The following is a 27,205-nucleotide window of genomic DNA, read 5'->3' on the forward strand; positions in this document are numbered from 1 at the left end:
TAGCAAAGCACTTAAACACATATGCTTAAGAGGTTTATTTAACCTTTATGTGTGTTTCCACACAATTCTTCTCATCTAAGTGCTTTGGTACAAAGGGTGCAGTTATTCATATGTCTGTGTGAAGTGTAAGGTTCAAGTCTTTCCCCAAAGCACAACAATAAACCTGAAAAAATATTTTCAGCCACTATGACAAAGAGTTGATAGGAGGAAAAAAAATGCCATTTTCTGAAGCTTTGGTAAACTGAGGTTTCCAATGGGATATATGCTTTGCAGCAATAGCAGCAGCTGGGAGGTAGCAGCTTATTTCATGCAGAAGTGGTGAAACATTTGGAGAACGATTTTCCAGTAGGTAGTTAAAAAATGGTGTCTCCTAGAATGCAGGCAACTTGGGCTGCTGCTGCATCTCCTTAAATAACTCAAATTTAATACAGCAAGTGAACAACCACATCAAAATCAGGGATTTCCAATTCATGCAGATATTGGTATGATATAGAATCTTAAGCAAAGTCAGCAGATGAGAAAATTATAGGATGTGGGTTTTTTCTGCAGTGTTCACTGTAAATTAGAGCAATTAAATTACAGCAGTCTTACAGCTGTAGTTAAATATAGAGACAGGCCAGGGATGTGGGAAGCACTGAACTGACTGAGCTGCTTGGGCTGTGGAGTGGGGAAAATGGTAAAAGGGGCTTAGAAACAGATCTCTTGCACCATATCTCACAACAACTTGCAGGTGGTCAAGGGGGAACATGCCACAATTGTTCTCTGCCTCTGTTTTTGCCTTTTCTTGGGGATTCCAAGGGTTGAGAGCTCCTGCAATGATTACCCCTGTGTAGGTAAAACTGGATTTAGGACCATGTGATTGCAGCATCCCTGAGAAACTGCTTTGTGAAACCGTTGTGCTTCATCCATTATTCTTTCATTTTACATTGCTGGTTAAGTAAGTGAAGACTCAAGCCACAACTAAAGGCAAATGAGATGGAGACAGGAGGCGTGGGCTTGGCAGAGGAGGCTGCCCACCAAAAAGCTCACACTCCCTTCAGCAAGACAGCAGAGGGTGAAGGGAGGATAGAGCATAGCAGGAGGTACTGATAATAGCAGTAAATGTCACATTTAATTATGTTATGGGGTGAGAGGGGGGATATAAATGAAGTCTTACTATGAGGATATATGCTAAATATAAAGAGAAGAGAAAGGAAAGATATCATGGGGTGGGAGGAAAGAGCAAGGAGAACAAGACCACGGAGAGGAGGGCAAAGGAGGAGGAAGAGGTAGGTGTAGCAGCCTGAGCTCATTTTCATCTCCGGTCTCTGGAAAAGGGTTGCCACTGGACAGAGCAGATGAGACCTGCAGCCTCCTCGTGGTTCACATGTTAATCTGACGCTGAAAGATCAGTCTGTAGATTTCACTCAAGTGTGGGAATTAAGCATGGAAAAGATGCCTGGGTATTCCAAGGTGTATTGATAACAATGGACACCAGCAGCTGGGTAATGCCTAATACCTGATCCAAACTGCTAGCAGAAATTCATGGGGTTTTTGTTAGCTGCTGGTTTTCATAATACTATATTTTATAATTGCTGAAGCAGCTGAGTTTTGTTGTGTTGCTGCAGTTTGGTGTAATTACTCTCCATCACTATATTTTCTTCTTTCAGTTAAACACATTAGAGGTTATAAACTCCTAACTATCAACAGTAAATATTCATGGGGAGTAAGAATAGTGCTAAATATCATAAAAGCTTTTTTCCCAATACTTTTGGCTAGAGCTCTGTATTAAACCAGGTTGTTTTTCTGCTGGTATTGTTGCATAAGTAGAGCAAACCATAATGTAGATGTTATTTCAAACAACAGGCAGTCATAGACCCAGATCCCCTATAATCTGTTGCATTGAGAATTTTGGGCACCTCCGCAAAGGGCAAGAAGGAGAGGTTCCCCAATGCGAATGTGTTATAAAACAATATTGTGTTTCCCTTAAGAATTGCAGTGATGAAAACATAGACCATTCTGCAGCACTAACAACTTTAATACAATAACATAAAGCACAGCTGTCAGGTCTGCCAGCATCTCACACTGGGAGACAGGAGTGAGAAAATGAACACTTTTCACAAGCAGAAATATTCAAGGAGCTCCGCTGTTTACAAGTAATCAAGACTGACAGTCATAGATTATTGGTGGAAGAGCATTTTCTGCTTGAGGTGAAAGAAGAGGATAATTTATCAGGAAGCCCAAGAAGTCAGACATCAGTAATGATCTGCTTGAAGAAGGGCATATCTTAGAAATAGTGCATTTATTTGTACTGCAAGGCAAGATGATGTACTAAGTTATAAACAAGAGTCTTAGTTCTTGAATGTGGAGCAGATACAGTGTGTAATTTGCTGGGCAGCTGCGATTAGAGAATTGACTAATGTGTGTCTTGGTGCTTGTTCAGAATATTAAAAGAAAAAGCTAGATTAATAGGGATTGTCTCAAAGAAATGTTCATGCATTCTCATCTTATGCACTCCTTTCAGAGCAGTCTGAACTATGCTTATCTGGTTGCTTACCTTTTTGTTAATGCTTGTGCTTTTGAGACACTCCTGTAATACAACGGTGGGTTTGGCCTCAGAGAATTTGGGGCTTTCTGAAGTTTGCAGTAGAATATCTTTTATGAAAACAGGCCAAGTACCAGCAGCTTTAAAATAACTGTCTCTCAGCTCTACCGAAAAGGCTTCATACACTAGTATTTTCTCTAGTCTGTAGCGATGCAGGGCTGTGTGTAGGCAGACTCCGCTCTCAGCCTCTCTGCCATGTCCTGCAGGAGGAATTGCTGTCCAGATACCAAGAACTGTGGGTACATCTTTTCAGTTGAGAGGTTTGCGAACAGCAGAGAACGGTAAGGCTGCGTTAAGCACTTCATGACAGGCTGGTGCTTGCTGTGTTGGTACTGCAGGCTGTGTACTAGGAGCCAGGGCTGCTGAAGTATGCTGCGTTTCTAGGCAAGTTTCGGAATTCATTGCTGCTCCCCATATATCTGTTTTAACCTTAAGTCAAAGATTGATTATTTTTAAAGGTTAACAGTTATGTAGCAAAAGAAACCCTCTCCTTTGCTGGCTTTGAGAAAGTCACCATGGTCTCTGACTTCACACGGTTTTAATTTAGACAACAAGAACAGCCTTTTCAGGATATGCCTCCTTATTGCTGTTCACTTCAGTTTCTTTGACCAGGGAAAATGAAAATAAAACTACAAGTCAAACCTGCACTTTACTAGTCTCATCCTGGAGTCAGCTCTCACTTGGGTTGCACAGAAACAGGATAGCAAGGGAGAACAGCAGCCAAATCACATCACTAAAAGCACTTCTTGCAGGTTAAATAAGGCGACCTTGAGGAATAGGGGCTGCCCTCCCTTGCCTTCTAGCTGTTGCCTGCTGTATCTCCTGCTGATCCTAGGTCGAATGAGCAAGATATTGCTTTTTTAGAGAAACAGCTCACACAGACGGACAATTGATTTACCACCACTTGGCTTGGCCTGGTGCATCCTCTTGTGAAGTGTAAGTGCTCACAGTCCATGGAAAGTACAGGATGATGTATGTTCTTTCCTATAACTCCTTCTCATTGCCAGCTCAGCCGTGGTACCTATACACTCTATAGGTGTGAAAGTGGGTGACACTGCGCACGTGGACACAAAGGGTGTATGTTGACAGTGTATATACACTGTACCAGTTCCTGGCTTCTAAATCTTTCTTTCTAATTCTGTAGCATTATTACAAGGTAGATTTATAACACACCTAGAGCTAATGTAACAATGAAGATTAGTCCTCTACTAGTCGAACAGTAATACACTCTAATTTGCCTACAGCTACTGTATTGTATTGGCATGAAAGGAAATAGCTTTCTAATGCAGTTCATCTGCTGAGCAGGGAGAAATCTGTGTTGCAGAATGTAGAACTACATAGGACTATAGCTGGCAGCAAAATTCAGAGTAGAAGAAATGCAGTACAAATAAAAGTATTTGTGAGTTGGATGTATGCTAACAATCCTAGTTTATTGCTAAACATGCCATAGCCAGTGATGCAGTTTGCGTGGCAGGTTCAGTACTCCTTCATCTTTGTTTTTTTTCACTGCTTTATCTTCTGTACTAAAATTTGTCCAGGTTTAAAATCATTAGTTTCCAACTTTGTGACATTAACAAAAAGTCGATAGTATTATGTTCCCCAGAAGCACTGATGCTGTTAATACAATCTGTGCTCTGTACCTAGAGACACACTGGAAATCTCAACACTTAAGCCATTAATGCAAACGTTTCTGCTGCATGTTGTAAATTCCCTTGATGAGTGCCAGGCGGTCTTTGGATGGACATATGTACAAATAGTCATTCAAGTGCTGGTGTGTTATATTTGACATAAAATAGAACTCCCTTCTTCTGGAAATCAGCAAACCCACCAGCTTCTACCTTCTTCAGGAAGGGCGAAGGATGTATTTGAAATCATCGTGTCTGGGATAATATCACTTAATGCTTATTGTATACGGGATAGAACTTCACTTACTTTTGTGAGCATATTATGCAAGCTAGATGCAAAAATTAAATGTTTCACATACTTTTTATCTTTTCCTGCATTAAATCATCATTATGCTTAAAATAACAGGTTTTGTTTCTAGACCGGGGATGCGTCTCACTTTCATCAAGGGCACAGGAGGACTAATAACTTGCATGCAGGGAGGGAATGTATCTCTTCTGAAAACTACTGATATGAGCTGCCAGTGGGAAACAGCTGCAACAGGGCCTTGTTATCACAACAGGTCTTTGATGGGAAAGGTGGCCCCATGGGCAGAGGAAAAGCTAGAGAGAAGATTTAAAATAGATTACTGACAAGGTGTCCAGGCAGCTCCTGCCTCGCTCGCTCCGCTGATGTAATGGGCGCTTCAGAATACCCGAGTGTGTTTGTTTTCCTATTACCTTACCTACCCGCTTTGCATCAAAGACTCGCAAGGTATCTGACCATCAACTCACAAAGGTGAACTCTGTCACTGCCTATCGTTTATCCTGGCATCTTGAGTTATCATCATAAATCCATCAGAATCAGTTAACTACTGTCACCACTCTAAACTGGTAACCTTCACCCTTCGTCTCTTCATCACCAGGTCCTTCTATCCCGCAGACATGTGGAACAGTTAGATGGGTTGCATACAGGTATGCCCTGAATTTGACAATAAAACTGGGGAAAAAAAATAACACTGTGTTTTTTCCTTTTTTCTCCCTCAATAAAAGTTGCAGCGACACGACAAAGAGGATTCCCCTGACAAGTGGAGGACAGAAGAAGAAATGGCAGCTGAAGCAGCAATTCTGAAGAAGTATTTTCAGGAAAATTAGAGGTAATGATTTACACATTGATTTATTCCTGCAACACACAAAAATCTGTTCAATCCTCCATAGGCTTCTTGAGGACAGAGGGGGAATATGAAACAAAAGAAATGAAACTCTTAGGTTCGTGTTGCTTCCGAAAGGACACAGCACTGCAACGGTGGCTAAAATAACATGCTCCTTCTTGAACAAATCAGCACTATCCTAGAGCCTTTCGTTTCCAGACAGCAAAAAATAACATATTTGGAAATCAGAATCATCAGCAGTGACTTAAGAGAAATGTCTAACCTAACGTATCCTCCCTCTGTCTTTGGAACAGAAAATAGCCTTGGTACCTCTATGAAGAGCTAAAACCTGGTGTTTCTGTGTATGTTCAGATATATATATCTCTGTATATATATATATGTGTATATATGTGTGTGTCTATATATATATATACACACACCTCTACATACAAAATCCCAGCAGAATTCAGCCTATAGAGTGGATAAGCAAATGCTAACTTTATCTGTCAAATCTTAAATCGTCTCATCAGTTTAACTTTCGGAATTAAGCCTGCTGGAAAACTGCCTGTTCCGCTAAGTTTTGCGCTAGCCCTAAAAGTAAAAGATTTGCAGGGAGAAATAGGAAAGAGGAAACACTTGGTAAATGCTAACATTGGTGCTCTAGAAATTGTGAGGTTTTCATTTTGTACCTGGAGTCCCAGAAGCCAGATTTTTTCAGTAGAAATGAACTGGCCCCCGGAGATCAATATGAGTTACGCTGGGATGTACGCTGCAGCAATGATTGCCAAAAGCTCCCTCTCCTCTGTTCCCCATAATATGATGTTTGCCATCATCCAGCACTCTCATTTCTCTGTCATTTCTGACTCTCTCATATTTTTTCCTCTGAAGAACTGAAATCCCATAAATATCCCTCCTTTCTGCTTGTGACTCACTGCTTGAAGCCCAGCTTGATAAATCTTGAGCTGAACTATAGGATGTGTGCATGGCACACTTACGTGGCAGCTCTCATGTCCTGTGCCATTTCGTCATCTCTGTTTGAGTTCATCAGACTCTTTTCTTGTATGATGACCATGCTCTTGTCTTCTCCAGTCAAATGGCTGTGCCAATGCTTCTGTGGACTAGCACAAAGCTGTTTAACACACGTAATTCCTATGTGGGAGGGAAACTTGTCCTCTGCATCAGGGACCTTGGGACCTCCAGGAGGTGTTTGGAGCAGCAGGGTTTGGACTACACAGTGGACTTTGCATGGTGGCTGCTGGATTTGTGTTTAGGCACTCCCTATTCACCACCTCAGAATTATGATTCTCAAAAATGGCCAGAAGGAGCATATCCTTAGGTAATACATATGTAAACAGTCTTTACTAACAGAGACATTATGTAGTTCTTGATCTGTAGCACAGCAGCAAATGAACAGTACTTAGGATAAAATGGCACATTCCTATCCCACTGTGATGTTTTTCCCCATTATATATCTGGTAGGTTTTGGAATTTTTTATTTTCATCTCATTAGAAATGGAATTTGAAATGCTTTTCTGCAGAGATTCTCAAAGGGAAATTGAATTAAATCCCCACATATCAATCAAATGTTCTTAGGTTCTTCTGATACTAAACACAAAGCTGGATAAATGGTATAAATTCATTCCTGCAAGCAAATTCATGTGGCTGGACTTTCATTTATTATGAAAATAAATCGGTGTGTGTCTGCACGGATGACCTCGTGATAAGTCCCCCATGATATTTAAGGTCATTACCTTTCCTAGAACAGACTGGTAAATTAAATCTTAGTGGCATCATTATCATGAAAGTATTTTGCCTAGTACAGGCAGTCCTTCCAACACTTGATTTCCAACACAAAAGATCACTGTCAATCTCTTCTCCCTGACATTGTTTTGCTTCTGAGGTTTAAGGCTCTGAACCTGAGATAAAGGTATATTTGAGCACCTTCTGAATTTCTCAACCTTTATTGCTCTCTTAACCTTGCTTCTAAAGTGATGAAGATGGAAAACTTCTGGCAAATTAACAAGGTTACATGCATCCTTCTTCAAAGCTATTCTTGTTTTTCACCTACAAAGGATTTATTTTGCCATTTATAAGTTTACCTGGATGCTATTTGACTTGAGTTTTTTCATGCGGCACAAGGGAAGTCAGAAAGAGCTGAATGTGGGTGTTCTGGAGCCTATAAATAGCCGTCTTTAGGCCTTATGCATTATTTTTCTACTTAAGTGCTCCATTCCAAGAAGCCCAGCTCAGCTAGATTAGCCTGGACAGGCTGAACTGTCTTTCAGAGCTTTCCCAGCTATCTTTGCATTTATCACAAGTCCTTCAGTAACTGTCACAACAGCTATATGACTCGACTAGGTTCAGTAGCACCTTCTACTTGCATTTGTAGACTATCTATCTCATAGAATCATAGAAAGGTTTGGGTTGGAAAGGACCTTTGATATCACCTAGTTCCAACCCCCCTGCAGCATCTTAATTTCCAAGCCTATTTTCAGATGCACCTTTAAACTATCTATAGCAGGATGTTTTGATAGTCTGTTTTGTGCATTTTAAATTACGCATGCCAGCAAAAAGGCTAAAGATTAAAAGAGTTACTAACCTTCAGATATAGAATATAAAAAATGTTTCTCTTCAAAGGCAGTTTCAGTCTGTGGTGTTGTTTCTGAAGAAAGAACCAGGCTGCACAAGTTTCAGTGGAAGTTTTCCTGTTTTAGGCATAACTGAAGTAATACTTTTATGCCATTAGAAAAGTAGTCTTACGTACAATGTCAAAACGTCCCTTCGCATAAAGGGGTTGGCTGTGATAGTCTGTTGCTGAGTGCTTTTAGAGTTACAAATATTCAATAGCTTTTAATTGCTTAACCATCTGAATATTTTGTGTCATTCAACATGCCAAATTCATTTTAAAATCTCTCCAAATAATGCAGGTTGCAGAGCTGTGCAGGATTTCTGATGTCTGTTCTCCCCTTCATCCCCACTCTGGTAGCGTTTCTGGAGAACATAGTCTTTTCAACTTTGTCAGAGAACATGAATTCTATTCTTTTGGGGTTTTCTCTTTGCCCCACTGCAAAAAAAGAGATGATCTCATTCTTCGAGAGCACTCATCCTGCCTCACAGCTGTCTCTTCTGCACCAAGAACACTCAGCATATGTGAAAAGATGCTGTTCTATTGACTTCAGTAGGGAAATTACCACTGCTAGCAGCAGCTGACCAGAGGGGATTTAAACTGGCAGTTTGGCTTGCATCTGGTTTTGCTCCAGCACTTCTAACAATCTATGCTGCATGCATTGCACCAAAGCAATCCCATCGCTTTCCTTAACTTTAGGCAAGTATGATGAGATAGCTTGCAACACCCTTCTTTGGTTGCTTTATTGCAGGAAAAGCCCTCTTTTTATTGTGCTTTAAACTGAATAAAACCCCAAACTAACGGCTGTACCTTGGAATGGATCTGGGACACACACCATGCAGTGAGGACACAGTCTGCTCTGCCCCAGAAGATGCTGTACTTGCAATGGGGACCATAGCCCAGGTTGAGGCAGCCTCTTAGCAAGCAGAATCACCATGCATCACAGGAAACACGACATGCTGTGTGCTCTGGTGTGGGGAATGGGAGCAGGGAAAAGGGGTACAGCAGGAAGGGACCCCTCAGTGTCAGAGCCTTGCTTTATAAGCAGGGCAATTTTTTGAGTGACTCAAGGTGGTGCCTGGTCCTGGGCTGGGAGCTCTTTATGGCTGCACTTAGGAGCTGTTTGTGTATAATTCCTAAGTAAATACACATGCTAGTAATTGGCTGTAGATTTCTCTGCACTCCAAATTTAAGTGCTATTAATTATATTCCCCACTCAGAAGCCTCCAAGAATTAGTAATTAGAAATGGGGAGCTGACGGTTTGCTTGTCTGTGTGAAAATGTTATGACCTAAGAGTGAAATATAAGCTTCAAAAGAAACATGTTTTATGAAGGTCACCTTGGAAAAGCATCATAACAATCTGTCAGGAGAAGAGAATGCAGCACTCCAAGTGTGTGCATTTCAGTGTGACATTATGCTTTAAGTAGTTGGAAATAGCAAAAAGAAGATGGATCAGATCATAGGGCCTATGCTTTCTTACCCAAAGTTCTCTTCTTTTTCTGCAGTAAGTACGTATAAAGTAATCTTTTTGTCATTTCAGTGGAATGTGAGGAAAGTTAGTATCAACAGAAATCCAACAGACATAATCTGGCCCTTGCTGGTATTTTTTGAAGTGTGGAACATGCAGACCCACCACCTCTGCAGCAGGGAGAAGGTTTATGCACAGGAATTAAATTATCTCTTCAAGGGAAAACAGAAGCAGCCAGAAGTAGTGCAGCAACTGTGTACAGCAGTAATACCTGCCCTAGAAGGCTTAGGGCAAAAGGCTTCCCTAAATAAATGCGGTTTGCTAATCCTTTCTGCATGAAGCATATAATTATCCTTACGAAAACAAAGCTGCAATAGGGTTAGCTATGGTTATAAGTGAAATGTCTTCCTCTTATTAGAGGCCAGCATAATGTCCCCCTCACACCTCTATTTTGAGGCTGTAAGTAGTACTGTGCTGAAAGTTATACACCTCATTCTCTGGACTTCCATTTCCTTATAGGTAGCCATTTAATTCAGCTGTCAAGAGTACATGCATTCCATACAGCACCGCTTGGATCCTGTAATTATAGCTACAGTAGAAATGTCGTGGCCAGAGACACAGACGAGACTGTACCGCACAAAGGCAAAGCATCAACTGTGTTACTGTTAGCAAAGAAAGCTGACAGAGGGCCACATGTTCTCTGAACTTGCACATCCAGCAGCCTGAATGCTTACCTGGGCTGTCTGATCCATTCCTGATTCATCATTAAGCTTTGCGTGTGTCACATTGTATGAGAGGAAAATGGGGAAAGCCGAGCATAACTGATGGACATTGTGTGCCAGGATCTAGGATAAAAGAATGGAGGTACAGGACAATGCTGAGCTTCAAATAAGGGTGATACTGACTACGGTCAAGTACTTTTTTTACCCAAACCTGTGCTAAAATGATGCTAGTCTCTTGCCCCTAGAGCTGCAAAAGGAGGATGCATGTACTAAGCAGCCAGGCCCACATTCAAGCAGATTCACAAAACACGTGCCAACTAATTTACAGGCTGCCATCAAACTGTCAGTCAATAGGGGTATACAATGGAAACTGTTGCTCAAAATGCCATCGAAAGGGGAAACATATGTTTTAGTGAGAAAAGACAATCAGACAAAGAAGTGGGTGGTTGGGGAGTTGCAGCCGAAACAACAGCAAGGATCCAAACCTCACTCATAGCCCTAGGGAACAAGTCTGGGGGCTCTGCCCTCGTCTAACAGTTGTGTAACAGCTTTGTGTTTGATAAGCTGAAATAGTTTTCTGAATATTGAAACCAGCTCTAACCATGCTCCAAAGAGAAGGTACAAAACTGAAGATCCCAAGCAAAAAGCCCACTTCATGCTCAATTATTAGCAAAGGTTTGTATTGTTCTCCTACTGCTGTAGCTGCTGCATAATAGAACTGCCCAGAGAGGCACTCTAACCAGCAACTCAAGTGTGACCTCAAAGGCTTGAAAGCTGGCTTTCTGTGAGTTTTGGTGTCTAGGCTGTGTAGGTGGAAAGGCATTAATAACTCATCCAGTAAGTGGCTATTTGAAAAAGGGAAGGGGTGTTGGACATTGGGAACATATTGGACTGAACATACTTGAGGTTCTGTTGTTTACCAGGATGTCAGTATGACATGAAAGGACAGGTATGCACAGGGGTAAACCCGAGTACCCTGTCTGTGTTAGCACCTCGGGCTGCCACGACCCTCCTGTGAATGGTGCAGTAACAATTGTGCCATGAGTTTGTGCAGGGATTTTGCAACCAGTTTTCAGAGCTGCAGTTCTTGTTAGACTAAGCATTTCTATCTCTCTGCTTCAGGAACACCTTCAGGTCTGGTATGTTACCTGTTACAGGCCTTTTACTAGGATGGACCGCTGAGAGAGGCATAAAATTGGAGCAGACATGGGAAGAAATACCCCATTCATTCTTCAGTGTGTGAGACTGAGGGCATTTTCAGGGTGATGGTCCCAAATCACTGGTGTATGATACCTTGGCATTAGGTAGAGTCTCATTGCAGGGTCAGGATGGATGGGGATATACAAGAGATGATGATAGTGAAAGAGCATTTGCGGGAGCTTATATAAGAGATCGTGTGCCCCGAAGACTCGCATGAGATTATTACAGCAAAATTGATTTGAAGAGTAAGAAGCTGAATTTGATGACACAGGATGCCCTTTCTAATCCTTTGTTCCTATGACTAGTGGTCGGCAGAGCTGCAGACTGTGCTGTCTTACTCGGGGACATCAGAGAGGTGGCTTCACTTCATGTTTGTTTTCTGTAAAATGATCCTGACCTCCTTTGGAGGGTGCTTTGTGAGTTAGGAATGAAAAGCACAATGTGAAAGGCAGGCGTTTGTGTTATTTGGAAGTGAACTTTGTTGAAAAAGTAGATAAAAAAATCAAACAAATGCTCCTCTTTCTTGCTCTGATACATAATTTTAGACTAGTTGTGTGCAAGGATTTCCTCCTTTCTCTATTGCACAGGCTATAATAGGAGCTGTAAATGTGTTGTGTGTGGATTTAACACTGAACATTTCCTTTTGCTTATTGCTGTCAGTGTTTCCTGTTGGAACATACTAATGAGCACCTAACTCGTTAGCAATAAACAGCCTTACATTTTGTCTTACTAACAAAGATCAAAGATACTATTATATGTAACTATCTGCTATGTTTGTCACTTCTCAGATAACAAAGTGTTTGAAAAACATCCTGTGCCATAAGAAACTCCCCAGGAAGAAAGGCCTCGTGCTCCAGTTCTCGGTGACCCTGGAGCTGCAGCTGAACAACTTTATGATGGTCTACAAATATGGGAATCTTCCACGACCAATTTTATTGGACCTTTGGATATCACCAAGGTTGAATTTCAGCTAAAACATCTAAGAGCACTGATTCAAAATATTGCTCTGAGTAGTAACTCGTATCTTTCTGAATTGTGTATTTGGGAATGAATCTTTTTAAATTGTCCCTTGGCCTACATTGCAATAAAGTGCTAGCAAAATCAGGTAGCTACTGTGTTTAGGTACATTACACAGTGTTGATTCCGTGTTGTGCTTTTTGTATGTGGGCTATTATATCATAGAGAACTTAGATCTTTTAGCAGTATGACAGTTCATAAAAACCAAATCTTCATTACAGATTAGCCAAGATAAACCGGGAGAGCTGCAGTTTTGTCAGGTAAGGTACTATAATAAGAAATATATAACATCTTATGTTCTTTCCTTTCTCTGTTTCTTTTAGTACGTTGTCACAATGGTTCTGGACCTTAAGGTGATACAAAATGCTTCTGCCAATCAATATGTGGAGCTGCTAATGGGATAGTAATCACATTAGGGCTAGACTGCTTGCAGCAACAACCAACCTGAGTGGGAGTGACCCGTGTGGAATGCTCCCTTGGCAAGAAATGTTCAGAGCCCTGCACAGGGAGAGACCCGCCATGGGTTAGTTGTTGATTGCTAACATGTAATGAAGGAAAAGTCGTCAAAAAACAGATGGAAGGGAGAAGAAATTAGTCTGCAAGATATGCATGAAAAGAGCACCTGTAATCTTGCTCTTGAATTGCAGGGAGGTGACAACCAAAGCTTTCTGTGTCCCATGAACTCAGAATGGAAAACAAAATGCTCCAAGTCTTTAAAGAAGAGCCGTGCTGAGAGCAGCTGTAAGATGCAGAGTCTACCTGAAGGCTTGAGGTCAGGGTCATAGTCTGTCCCTAAAGGGTTGCAGCCTGACCTGAGAAGTAGGAAAATGCACAATGGATAATTTTTCCTGAGTCTCTCTCTGCTATATACTGTAGAGGAGTCCTGTACATTGGTTTGAAGTCTTTGTGCTGTCAAATATAAGTAGAAACATTAGAGCTAAATTGCTGATGTTTGATTCCAGATTTTACTGTGATGCTGTTAAAATACTGCTCCTGAAAAGCCAGTTTGAGTCAAAGATTTACCATGGCCCAGTGTGGCCACCAATATCTTCCACTAGCTCTTTTAAATAATGTAGGGATTGTAAAACTATTTCTTTTTCTATGCAGAGTAAATGAAAAGTCTGTTTTGATGGTGCCTGCACTTTTTTGTCCCTGAGCAAGAAATGAAGAAACAGGAAATGAAGGTGAGGGGGCAAGAAATGGCAAAGAGAAGGTGAGCAGACAGGATGGTCCAAGATGCTGGTGAACGGGCTAACATCCTGTTGTCCTTTTTTCACTATAGTATTTAAAGTAGCTGTGATTTCACATAAAAGACAGACAACAGTTTTGCTGCTGGGGAAATACTAGAAGCAAAACCCGAGCATCACTGACATTTGCAAGGTATATCCAAACCCTCCTGCTCAGTGGTTTCCTATTAAGTATAGAATATTCTGTATTAATTCTGTAGCCTGTGATGAGCAGGCGCTGCGCCAACCATTTTGCATGGGGGCTGCTGAGCAGATGAGTGCTGAGCTGGATGGAAGATTTCGTTTGTGTAAATGAGGAGGCCGTTATCACAGCACTAAAGGTCCTGGGTTTTAAAAAAGCCTCCCATGGCATTATGCACAAAACAACCTATTTATGCAGCATGAAAATATTTATGTGCTTCGCTCCAGCTTAAAAAGGGAATTTGCAATAGATGAGGGACATGAGAAGGGGTTGGAGTGAGAGATAAAGAGAGATTAGAAAAGGCAGATCATGAAGTACATGACATCCTGCAGCAGGATGTGGAGTAAACCCCTCCTTTTTTTTTTTAAGACCTAAGCCTTGAGGATGGTGGCTGGATCAGTCATACACTTCCTATAGATGGGCAGAGTGCTGCATACAAGGATGGTGTTGCTGGAAAAGTGAGGCTATGCTGTGCTGAAAGCATTGATGGTCTTTGTAATCAACTTTTTCCTTTCCAACCTCAATCACTTGCCCTCCCTGGGGTCATGCCCACGGCTTGCCTTTGGGCTGGGCAGTGCTGCGGAGTGCTGAGCACCTCCACCAAAAGCAGAAAACAAAGATCTGCTTGCACTAAGGCAGGTATTCTACAGTGATTTCAACAAAAGGTGTGAGTACAGCATGAGGATGTTTTTTAATTGTCTTCCAGCAATTCAGCATCATTCTTGCTCCAGATGCACCAGCCCCTGGTCCTCCATGGGACAACCAGTGTCACCCCACGTAGCTTAAAGGAGCTTGTGTGGTGACAGATCAATGGGCTAGGGATGTACCACCTCAGCTCCTTGAAGTCTTTGTGTGGTATTTCAGAAATTGGCTCCATGCTGCTTCTAACCTCCCCCTGCACACATGCAGCCCACCCCCCAGATATCAGGCTCTTATTTGATCTTGTGCTACAATAAAATGGTGTTTTGGTTCTAATTAATGTTGCAGAAAGGGAAAAATGACCATTTGGTCTCTGTGGGAGCCTGACTTGGCTGCAGAGTGAGGACGACATCTAAGACAGAGGATCCTGGCTGCAATGGGGGGAGTCAAGGTCAGCTCCTGAAATGGAACTGGGGACTAAGCACCCCCTGAAATAAAAGCACCTGAATATGTGTGGGCTGTAGGGTTCTCTCACACCCTAGCTGTAAAATGCACTAAAAATCATAACGCCCCAGTAGCCACAGAGCCTATGAAAAACTTTCAAATACACACATAGTGACAGCCATGAAAGTACCTAAATAATTCCTCTCTCAGCTTTCTGTGTTCTCCCATCCACTCCCCACCTCTTGCTGTCACTGCGGTCGATAGCTGCTGAAAAAACCTTGTCCGATTCCTGCATCTGGTGCCTAACATACAGGCCAGCACCACTGTGAAGGAGAGACCACTGCTGCTCGTGTAAGCTGTCCTGTGTGTTGGCAGGGCTCTGAGTTTGAGAACAGAGTGATGTATTTTAGCTCTTGTGAAATTTCTGAATAATCAGCTCATCAAAAAATACCATGCAGAGTTCCCTTGTAGTCCTCTCCAACTTGCCACCTCTCCTGCCAATAGCTCTGTAGGGTGACCACAGCTTGGCATAGCCCATTAGCAGAGCTCTTCACAATCACTCATGAATAGAACTGGCTGGAAAATACAATTTTCCTTCTTAACAGAAAGAAAGATTTGGTGGGGCAAGGGGGGATATTTGGCTTGGCATTTCAGCATGAAGATTTTCCCCACTGCTCCCTTCAGCACCTTCTTCTGCTCCTCCCTGCACCCCACCAGTTTTCCTCCCTACCTCATTTTTTAGAAGGTGGAAACAAGAATATAAAAATTGCCACTTTAAGTGGAAAATCATTGGATGCTGTTTGATCTTGGGGACCTCCTCCTGGCCCCCAGGGACAGGAGTCTTGCTGCAGGATGGGGCACCAACCTGCTGGCACCTTCTCCAGCTGTGACTCCTAGGTAAGTTGTCCTTGGACCTCTACCTTTTGCTGCCACTGCCCACGTTCTTCTTTGGAGTTTCTTCAAGGTATTCCCCTCCTCAGGCAGCTCAAAAACCTGCTGTTTAGACATCTGAGAGCTGGTACCCATGTCTTTGTTCATGGGGAGATGGTAGGTTCTGTAAGGGGCTTGAGGTAAACCCAACTAGCTGGCCCGAATCGCTGGCCTACCTTTATCTGCTCCTCTGGCGCTGGGTTGCGTCCAGGCACATCCCTCTGTGCTTTCCCTTCCTTTTGGACATGTGTTTCTCTCTGTCACAGGTGATCATTGCTTTGGCTGGTAAGAACAGACTTCCTTGCTGTGTCCTCTAACGATGCTCAGAGCTGAACGGCAGGGAGGAGGCCAGGCTGGTTGCAGACCCTGTCCTTAAGGCAGGTGGCAAATAACAAAGTGCTGCAGAGGAAGGAGGTGCAAAAATCAATGGTTAATGCATTAGGATTAAAGCTGTAGCATAAGAGCCTTACAGAGCCAGGATTGTTAATGTTTTTTAGGCCTGTGGTAGCTTCATTGACTGTGGCACTTGGTGCAAGGTAGGCTTAGTACTTGTGTCACTTTACAAACCCTTGTATGTACAGACAGGACACAACCGCATCCATCAGAGAGGTGGCTCCAGTGCAGCTCTCAAGCACTGCCTACCCTGACCCGGCCGCAGCTGCAGAGCATTTACTCTTTTCCTTTTTACTTGTGTCACTCTATCTCATTCTGCTCAAGCTTTTGTCATTCCTTTTGTCACCATAGTGACAGGAAAAGAGTGATGATTGCTGGAGTAATTTCCCATATTAGCTACCACTGGCCTTTCAGCCTAAATCAGTGCTTCATTTTCCCAGGCTCTGGCTGAGCCCCAGCACAGTGGCATTAAAAAGCAGCATTGGAGGGGACTCGGCACATTGGGTGCTGCCAACTCTACCCTGGGCAGGGACAGGACCTTCAGGTCACTGCAGGTCCCACGTCCACACACCAGGGATGTGCAGAGATAAGAGGAAGAAAAAAATACCCTTTTGCAAAGGTTTCTCCCTGAGTTCCTTTGCTGTGAGCCTCATGGTCTGTTAAAGCAGGAATTTGGGTGCTTATGGCTGTTTTGGAGCATGTGAGTGTCTGCAAGATGCATAGGAAGAGCTCCCAAAGGTAAGTGTTTGCTTTGACCCATGCAGGGAGTTGGCAAAGACCCCCATTAAGCCCCTACTCTGCACAGCCTCTTGCAGCACTTGGTCATTCCCAGGGAGCCCAAACCTGGGCTCACAAAGGGGCAAGGCAATGGCTCAGTACTAACAGGCTTCATTAGTCATTTAGTGCATCCCAGAGACACACACAGGATACACACACACACAAATACGTACCTAAAAATTAAGTACACAATATGTTAAATAACAAACAAACTACTGAAAAGCAGAGAAAGGTCACAAAAAGTGTGAAATGAAAGCTGCTCTTCTGTTCTCCTCTCTGTCCCTGCCACAGAGGAGGATATATTAAGAAGAGTCAACCTTCATTTCAAGCATGCTGCCTTTTGTCCTCCTATCACAACATTAGCATTATCCCCACATAATTTTGTGTATTTAATTTTACAATAGACTGTGCCGGTGAGCGCTGCCTGTAAATATTTGATCACCGCCGTTCCTCGAGGATTATCTTATCAAGAGTAAAGATATTAAAATAGAAATCTTGTCATGTTACTGCCTTTATACTTCCAGCCTCAGAGTTGATTGACAGAAAATGAACTGCCTGAACTAGCTCTAAAGTGTCTTTTCACTGAGAGCTTTAATGCCAGAGGCCATAGGAAAAAAAACCAGGTAGCTAGTCATTGGAAACTAATGCCTTGCTGTAGTTACAGAGCTTTTGTACTGAAGATTAAAAAATATGAATCTACTAGGGGTATTTTTACAAGCGTAAAACGGTGTTGCTCTTTTAGTATCTTTTTGCCATCTCTAATGAGCCTTAGATAGAGCTTTCCCTTTCCTTCCTGCACTTGAATATTAGATGCAGCCTCACTGCAGCTCACAGACACGGACTGAAGTTTCGCAGGAGTAAGCGCTTCACTTGCCTAACCTACAGAATTTCTTTTTGGTGATAAAACGGATTGTGAGCCAGGACTGGATGTTCCTGCCTAGCTTGAAATATCAAACCGCTATAGACAAGTGAAGGCTTCTATTTATGGCCAGTTAAAGACACACCGGTAATGCTGTTTTAATGTTACAAAATTGCCCTGAAATTGTCATGTGTCTGAAGAGCGCCATGCTGCAAATATATAGCCAGTCCCTGAGGGCTTACTCAGCCTGTGCTCCAGCACAAATCGATGCAAGTTTTTTGCTGGAATAAGGACCCAAGCACCAATTCAGGGAAGTATCTAAGCGCAAGCAAACTTTAATCACAAGCTTGTGCTCCTTAGAAATCAATAAAGACTGTGGTGAGGGGATGGTAAAGGGTGTGGGTCTTGCATCCCAGGCAGGCAAAGGGCCAGCAGTTCCCAGCATCCCAAATAAATCTGGCTTTGTCCTGTCATGATCCCAGAGGGCAGGAGGGGGTGTTTAGTTCACAGATCTGTTCCATCGCAATGACAAACTATAGCCACTGGTGTTAAATCACCCAAGGCCTTCAAGGTGGTATCAGAAGTGTTATTGTGGGAGGTTGGAGTGGCCAGAGACAGTGCAACCTGGAGCACCGTTTAGCCAGATCATTCCTCCCACTCCAACATTGAACAATAACTGTATGAAATTAAAATAATTAGACATTAAGCAGCCTATTGTTGAGCTGACATGAAAGGGATTTACAGGGGTGGCTCCCATTAACGGCACTGGGTGGTCCCCTCCTTGCTTTCCCTGGGCTCTGAATGTAGAAAAGCTTGTCCTAACATGTCACTTACGGGAAAGGTCAAGAGCTGTGGTTTTGTTCAGCAAGCTCAATATGTTCAATTAAAATATACTGGTGTGTTCATCAGCCATTAACTGTCTTTGCAATAACTGTAATTAAACAAATACCTCTGAAAGGAAATCTTTCCAGACAAATTCTGACATGGTGTCGGAGGAGAGCAGGAATTTCACAGGTCTCTGATGTGGGTTCACTTTGTGTCTCCATGCAAATCCTGCAACTGCTGGGATTTTTCCTTTCTCTGCTGCCAGAATGAGGATGACTCCATGGCCCACCAACAGCCACTGATTTCCACGGAGGTAGGTCACATCCCTTCCCTTGGCATCCTGGGAGTGAGCTGAGCACCAGCAGTGCCGGATGCTTGGCAATCCTGGGAGAATAAAACCAGACGGGCAATTTTCTCAACCACGCAATTCACTTTCAGGAACGTAATTTACCAAGTTCCACTTAGAGCTTCAGGAATAAGAAATGGAGAATGAGAGAGTTAGCTGCTGTTTCACGAATTCAGAGGTTTTAGAAGGTTTAGCAGCTGGTGGCCTCCAATTCAATGGGCAGTAGAGTTAAAAGCCATGCACCCTGCTTCGAAAACTTCCTCTGACGAGTCTGCAATGAAGAAAACCCTGAACAAGGTAGACTAGTGCAAAGCAGAGGAAGGAACTGAAGGAAGCAAAAAGTAATTACCTGAGCCAACTGTTCTAATTATATACACACAGCAGACAAACGGTGATAGCAATTGTTGGCGCTCCAAGACAGATAGCAGGGAAATGGAGATACAGTAGAAAATAACACATATTAAGGAATTAGTATTCATTATGCTGAAGAAGGGGGCGGGTATTTACATCAGTCAGAAATCAGGCAAGCAGAGAGATGGGTGACAGCAAAGAGAAGTATAGCAAGAAAACCCAGAGCGCAGTTGTGATGGGTTTCCCTGGTAGGTGTGAACAAGGGGGTGCTGAGCCAGGCGTGATGCCACCAGCACCACCGCTTCTCCCCAGAGACCTTTCAGGGCTGAGCAGCAGATGCTTTTCCCAAAAGTGATGTTCCCATTGGCCTGTTCAGTCTCCTGTATGTACTTGGCCTACAGCCTAAAATACAGTGTTTCTCCAGGAGGCTCTGGAGCACCAGCTGTGGGCTTTTGGGGGACAATAGGGTAAGCACCCACCTGTGCGTCCCTGGGCCAGATCCTTCAAAATTGTAAGACAAAGACTGCCCGCTTTCTGCTGCTGAGCACCCAGCTGCTCCTTAGGTGCCAAACAAACCCAACAAAGTGTGCAGATACCTAAAAAAAACCATCCTGTTCCAAGTTCCTGCCAAGCAGGAGCCATAAAACTAACTCGATGTAGGCTGTTGGATTTGGGATTTCATTTCTGCACATCTTTGTTAACCTCCAGTTTTGCATTCAGTTCCTTTGCTATGCTGCCCTTAGCCCATGCTCCAAATCTTCCTCATCATCCAAAAGCCAGGCATTTTTTCCCACTTTGAGAAAGAGAGCATGTAATGTTACGCCCGCCCATATAGTCCTGCCCTGTACTACCAGCCAGCATCCTTCCACTCTTCTCAGTCTCTCTCTCACCCTGTGGTTGCAGAAGTTGGTTTGTTATGCATTTGAATAGTCTTTCCTAGATCTACCTAAGCAAGTTCTTTCATCCTTTCCCCTCTTGAGCCATTACACACTGCTTGCCTTGTTGCCAGGGCTTCCTTCTTTGTGCCGCTTAGATTCTGCTAATTCTTGGTCTTTCTAAGAAGCCCTTTTTCATCCAAGTCTGCCTCCAGCTCCTTCCTAAAAGTTTTTTTCCCTTTTAAATTGAGAGGCACTTCCAGCTCTGAAGCAGGTGGCCTGTCCCTGATGCAGATGGCAGCGTTGCACAGCTCCTTGGGTGATCAAGTGCTTTTGAAATTTCAAGCCAGAGACATACCAAAAAAAAGGCAGAAAAAAACCCCACCTCTTTCCAGGGAGCACAAAATCAACAGAACAACTTCAGCTAACTGCACACAGGCAAAAACACTGCACTGCCTTGAGTCTGCACAGATGTTTGTGCCCCAGCTAGGTTGAGTTTTCCAGCTACTACCTGCATCCTCAGCCTCCTCCAGCAGCACTCACAAGTCCCCCTGAGCCCCGTAACCAGAAGGGAAGGGAACACTGAGTCCCAAACTTCTCCTGGCACAAACCAGGCTGCACATCATAAGCGCACCATCAGTAAGTATCTGTGCAATAGAAACTCTAAACAGAGGGTTTCTAGTCAAGTCCAGCAGCCAAGAAGAAAAGCATCCCTTTCCACCCTTCGGTCTCATCTCCAAAGCCATCACTGCTGGCCCTGGAGCAGGGCTCTGGCTCTTCACTGTCATCAGCCACTCTCTGCAGTGACATTACATTGCGGCAACTCTTTTCAGTAAAACAATAGAGGAAAATTAACAGTTGCAAGACAGCAAACCATGCGTGCACCTGAGCATCTCCCATAGGACGAGCTTCAGCACGCTTCACGTTTGTCAGGTCTAAACACAAGCAGGTGCCTGGAAATGCTGGCAGGGGCAGAGGGGTGGAATGAAAATCCCGTCCTTTCCATACAGAGTGGCATGAAGGGACAGAGCAACAAATGCAAATGGTGAGGCACAGGCTGCTAGAGGCAGTTCATCGCACGCTGCTGGACAGGAGGGTCAGGAGCAGCAGCGTGGGCGCTGCACAGCCCATGGGGCCGGGGGCTTCCCCCGGACCTTCTGGGCAGGTGATGTGGCCAGGGCTGAGCAATCACATGTATTAGCTGGATATGGATATAAACACAGATACAGAGTGTATTCAGGCATTATATGTAAAGGTCTTTATATATCTCAAAACCAAATTATATTTTAAATGTTTAAATTTGTGTATATATGTATATTTATATGCACATATATATGCTGGTTATGTATGTAAAGATGTTTTAAAAATACCTTTATATATATATATATATATACACACACACACACTCACATATACACATATTTACACATGTAGGTATATATAAATATTTAAGACCTTCCTATATATTGATCTTATACATTTACATACATATTATATATCTCATACAAGTATATAAAGGTCTACATATATGGATGTGCATGTATATATGTATATGAGTGTGTGTGTATATATATATGCATATATAAAAAATCAATATAACTATATGCATAGACTTCAAATATTAAATCATGTATGTTAGGATGCATATTATCTATACTAAGTGCAATTATGTGATTATAAATATATAATTTTATGCTATTATGTATATATGTATACATTTATATTGTTATAATTTTTACATATATTTAGAATGTATGCTTTTAAAGGTCTTTAAAAAAGGTCTATTTATATAAGTATAATCAGTACATATATATGCATAAAGATACACTTACATATACACATATATTTTTATGTATATCTGGGCATATGAATGGCAAAATAAATAAGTAAACCCACAGACCTAAGTTTATGGCATTTCAATTTCAGCCTCTGGTTAGGCCTCAGGTAAGGCAAGGAAATCGCTCCAATAACTTGGCAGCTTTGTAATGAAAACTCTATTCTCCAACTGCTTTCATTTAAGCAGCCCTGTTTTAATAATACTTGCTTATTTCCTGGCATATACAAATGTGAAAAGATGTAGCTAATATCCTATAATGATCCCAGAAAAACACTGGGATATATATGTGGAGATATATATACACATGCATACAGGGGAGTGGGGTGTATACACACATATACATGCTTATTATGTTGTCTACACACATGTACATACACAGCCCAACTTACATTTCTTATTTCTCTGTGGCCTGTCAGAAGGAAGAGCTGCTCAGGTGGGGCTGTCTGAGGCTGGGCTGACACAAACAGTGTAGAAAATCAGCAACTCATCACTGAAGAGCACCTAAATTGTAGGAGAAGAGGAATAATATTTCTCCCTGTAGCTCTGTGGACTTTTATACATGAAACATGCATGTGTAGTTGTAAATGAAGTCAGGTGGAACTGGATAAAACTCCTGCAATAGGTACACAAGAGCTCCCATTGACTTACGAGATGCCTGGAGCTGAGGAGCCAGTGCTGGAGTGTGACTGCAGGTGAGAAGTGTCCAGATCCCTGGAGCATCCTCCTGCTTTGTGCCAGGAGAAACCACCCGAGTGTGGACACCGCGTTTGCACATTTTACTTTTCAATCTGGTGGCTGCCACTTTCAGGCATGACAAGTGTCCTCACACCTTTCCTTCCCTTTCCCACCGCCAACTCGGACAGCAGACGTGATGTCTGTCTGCCTCTCCAGCCCCCATACATCCCAGAGCTCCCCGCTCACACAAACAGCCCTGGCCAGGAAGCAGAAGCTGTCATGCTGTGGCATTTCTCTCCTTCTCTGACACAGGGATCCTGCAGAAAAGAAGTGAGGAAATAACATCAAAACCCCGCCGGAGGCTGACAAGCAAACTGACATTTAGCAAAAAAAATATAGCTGAGGTGGGAAGAAAAGCCTGGGTGGGTAGTTACTTCAGTTGCAAATCTTTTTTGGGTGAGCCTTTCTGTCTCCCCAGCATAAAAGCATTTCCAGACAGATTCCTGGAACACCAGGAAAAGTATTCTCCATCTCTTTTCTATCTCCCAGAACTGCACCCCAAAGAGCAGCACTGTTGAGGCAAGCATTTCACCACCTTCAACTCCAGCAGCAGGAGGAGCTGGCAAGGGTTAAGTGACAGCTTATTTACCAGTGATAAGGATGTGCAGAAGCCTGGAAGATCTTTTTTTTTTTTCCAGTTTTCATTGGGTGACAGACATTTACAGGCAGTTCTGCTGTCCCCGGGAACGTCAGTGTGAAATGGAGAATCGGTGGCATTTACAGACTGAAGTTTCTCCTTGTACTCAATGACAGAATAAACGGGAAAAAAGAAAACAAGCCCAAACCCACACATGTTTTTAACCACCAGCGCCTCCAGCCTGTTTTTGTGCCAGCTCTGACTCTGGCTGGTTAAACTCACTGCGCTGCCACAGCAAGAGGCAGTTTGAGCTGCTGCTGCTGGACAACGCTGCATTCATTCTGCTCAGAACTATTTCTCACCCGCTTAATTATATCCCACACTTAGAGTTTTACAGAGAACAGATGTGAAGGCTTACCTTGGGACAGATACATTATGTATACAGCATTAACTTCACACCCATACAGTCCCCATTTTAATTACACAGCCAGTGGGGGACCCAGGATAGTTTGCTGGCAGAGCAGTTGGTTTCATTAGCAATTCCCAAGACCTCCGCTGTCTGCGAGCATCCTCACCCATGCAGGCTGAGCTGCACTTAGGGATCCATCCCATGGGAAGCAAGGGTGAGCCTGACCTCTGGGCTGTGCCCCCCAAAATCACCAAAAGACCAACTGCTGGTGCACACCTTGTACAAATTCCAGCTTGAGATTTACCTTATACACAAGTATTTTGGAGCCGTAATGTGACATGAAATGTGAGGCCAAAGGGTAGCAAAAGACAACTTGAAGGTACAGCGCTGTAGCAGTGTGTCTAATCTCTGACCCCTGTCAAGGAAACATCAGTATGACAGGTCCCCACAGGCTGCACCTCTCGCTCTGCTAATAAAAGCCTTTTAGCAACACCCAGAGAAGGGGTTTGATCACAGCTTCTCACTGGGTTTAACAGGGGGTGAAGCATAAGCTAGCATTTGGGTTTGTCATCCCATTTGACACATCTCCTCTTTGAACCAACGTAAGCAATGCCCTTATGTTTTGTTAGCTCCGCAGGAATTCCAAAAATTCCTCCAAATTTTAACAGATCCAAAATTGGACTAAAATCTTGCTTGTGCTACCATCTCTCTAAGATATATCTAATCTTAGACATCGCTGTAAGACATCTAATATCTCTCTAAGAGAGCAGTATTTTCTCCATCAAGCCCACTGCATCAAAACCAGGCAAGCAGACGGTTTCTGCGCTTCCTCCTCCCCAAGATGAACATAAAAAGAAGGGCCATTTTCCTGCTTTCCCCTTTACATCTTTTCCAGCTGGCAAACAGCTCCACTGAACCCTTTCCCGACAGCCACCTTTCATTAGCTGGGCTGCCCTTCTCCCTGCCCGCAGCGCAGCCGCACAGTCCTCCAGTTCCAGCCCAGCAGAGAAATCATCAATATACATATGCCAGCTGAAATTAAAGTTGTCCCTGTGAGTTATTCTATGACACAAGCTTGAACCAGCGATGTTAAACCCTATTAATTAATATTTAATTAATTCTTTTCCTTGCCTATAAACAGAGTGTTACTGCAGAGCAATTATTATCTGGGGTGCCGCAAGATATTACAACGTTCACAGTTACAAAAGCTGCATATTTGTTAGGAACAGCATGACAAATCTGTCGCTGTTAGAGCCGCTCTACCAAGACTGGAAAAATCCTGAATAAACTATAATAGGTCAACAATTTGCCAGAAATATCAGCTGAATCAGGAGCCTGAGGTTTCACCTCACTGCAACATTACTTACTATGTGCACAAAGAGCCCTACCTCAGCAGAACACTGTGCATTACTTACTGAAGGGCCAGCAAGGCTCATGTTTCGCTAACTTCCACTCATTCAAGCTTAATTCTTTGCTTAGTTATTTCTCGTCTGCTTTTTGAACTGGTACAGAAAAGCACAAGGTGGGACAGACAAACTTTGAAGTGAGAAAGACCTTTGCAATGGCATCTGAAGCAGCACAGCAGTGGGCAAAGCTCAGCTGAAGTGTCCAACTTTCAGCATATATGGTGCTTGATGCTCGTCCCTTGTGATGCAGAAAGCACAAGAGCACTTTTCTATTTGTTTCTGCTTGTTGGTAAAATGCTCTTCCAGCCAACAGTGCTTTTGGGGGGCTGCACAGTGGTGATGTCCTTGCTGCGTGCTGGTATGGACAAGGGGATACAGGAGGTTGAGTGGTCAGACGTGGTGAGCATCCAGGGCTGTCTTTTTCCTGCAGGATCCAGCACTGATTGGTCCACAGTTGGTATAAATGGGTCACAGTCGGCTTTTGGTCTCCATCCCTACCAGAGTGACTGCTGCTGACATTTATTCAAGTGGTGACCTTCTCAGTGGCCTTAAGAGACCTGGGAGGTGAAGCTCCCAGACAAAAGCCTTGGTGGCCTTTTGAAAAATTCATCTCTGTTTCCCTGCTGAAAACAGAAGAGGAAATAAATACAATAAAATACTCCTTTACCGAAGTTGTTCTGCGATGAGTCATTTGCTGCCAGACGGGAGATGGGCCAGCATCCCTCTCTGCGCTGCAGTGATTTGACTAATTACTTCTATCTGCTACAGAAGAGCAGCCTCCTCCAGCCTTTCTGCTGTCTGGGTCCTGTCTGTCAGCAGCAGAGAAGTGGGTAGCGATGGGAAACATCATCCTTCTGGTTTGGGTGGTGGCATTTTGCCTGTTCCTTACTGCAGCTGGGTGGCAGGTCCCAAAATTGAGAGCTCCTACTCAGTGAGAAGCTGAAGCCTGAAAGGCCGGGGCTGGGTAGACTGGTTATTTTGGGGTCAGCATGCAGGCACTCACATCTTCCCAGCATGGCGTGTTTGCCCGTGTCACCATATGCCCCTTGGATGCGTGGGGTGGGGTGAAAGACCCTGTGGGGACATGGAGGTTGCACAGTGCAGCCCCATGGAGACATTAGAGCCTCCCTGGAAATTAAGCATGGTGCAGGCATGTAGTTAGGCTCAGTCATCAGGCTTCAAGGGAAACAGTATTGAGTTTTAAGGTGGTATTTTCTTTCTGCTTGAGGCTGATGAGTTCTCCTTAAGGATTCGGGGACTGAACTGCCATAGATCTCGCCCAAAAACATTGCCCACCATGGTTGGGCAGTGGGTCCATGTGGGGGCTTCTTCCAGCTCTTGCAAAATGCTGCTTTCTCCTCTGAGCTACTAAATGGGGCCTGGGACTTCCACAACTGTTAATTAGAGGCAAATGTTATTAAAGTAAATGAGAAGAACAAGGCAGCTGCATACACAAACTTATTATATTTTTACACTTGTTTAAAATCACAACTGTGATTTTTAATTATAGTGGATCAAAGAAAATAACCACATTAATCCGGTGTAATCACGTGCGAGCTGAATTGATAACAACATTGTATTTAATTGGCAGTAAGCTCAGGCAACGCTAAATACAAATGAAAAGCACTGACACATTCTGAAGACTAATTAATATGACAGACTGGTAGGAAATGCATTGTTTATTGCTACTAATTTCCAGTAGCTGGTTCAACACCATTTTGTTACCGTGATCCCCTGTGCTGCGTCCATCAATGCATGATATTTAAAAGGAAAATTAAACATGATTCATTTTAAGGAGGAACAAAGGAGTTCAAAGATAATTAAATTATGTATTTCAAATACCAAGCTGCAGATAAAGAGCTTCAAAGTACAGGATTTCTCTCTTTCCAACTACAAGTCCCCTTGATATGTGCACATATTTCACATTAATGTGCTACATCAATGACAGAAGATGCTTTTTCCCCCTGTACATTTTAATGCAATCAGCAAATGGTGATTTCTTTT

At 43.2% G+C, this 27,205-nt stretch overlaps 1 protein-coding gene and 1 long non-coding RNA gene across 7 annotated transcripts in view; one reads left to right on the plus strand and one right to left on the minus strand.

Moving 5' to 3' along the window:
* FHIT (fragile histidine triad diadenosine triphosphatase) overlaps positions 1–14,096 on the plus strand; it is a 550,770-nt gene extending 536,674 nt beyond the window's left edge. For 4 of the 5 annotated variants that reach the window (XM_030501539.1, XM_030501538.1, XM_030501535.1 and 1 more), the window contains 2 exons: positions 5,239–5,342; positions 12,142–12,483. In XM_030501539.1, the coding sequence (XP_030357399.1) occupies positions 5,239–5,340 (102 nt within the window). In that variant the 3' untranslated portion in view covers positions 5,341–5,342; positions 12,142–12,483. Of the gene's footprint in view, positions 1–5,238; positions 5,343–12,141; positions 12,484–12,591; positions 12,631–13,477 lie in introns of those variants that run through there. The other variant, XR_003993747.1, reaches the window with a different exon arrangement.
* LOC115614543 overlaps positions 1–26,730 on the minus strand; it is a 32,175-nt gene extending 5,445 nt beyond the window's left edge. Inside the window, exons 1-4 of one of the 2 annotated variants that reach the window (XR_003993749.1) lie at positions 25,211–26,730; positions 22,464–23,066; positions 18,790–19,049; positions 15,988–16,210 (exon numbers count right to left, since the gene is read on the minus strand). This is a non-coding gene — a long non-coding RNA (uncharacterized LOC115614543). The other variant, XR_003993748.1, reaches the window with a different exon arrangement.
* Positions 26,731–27,205: the final 475 nt, after the last annotated feature.

Source organism: Strigops habroptila, chromosome 11 (genome assembly GCF_004027225.2).
Source record: "Strigops habroptila isolate Jane chromosome 11, bStrHab1.2.pri, whole genome shotgun sequence".
In the NCBI taxonomy this organism is placed as follows: domain Eukaryota; kingdom Metazoa; phylum Chordata; class Aves; order Psittaciformes; family Psittacidae; genus Strigops; species Strigops habroptila.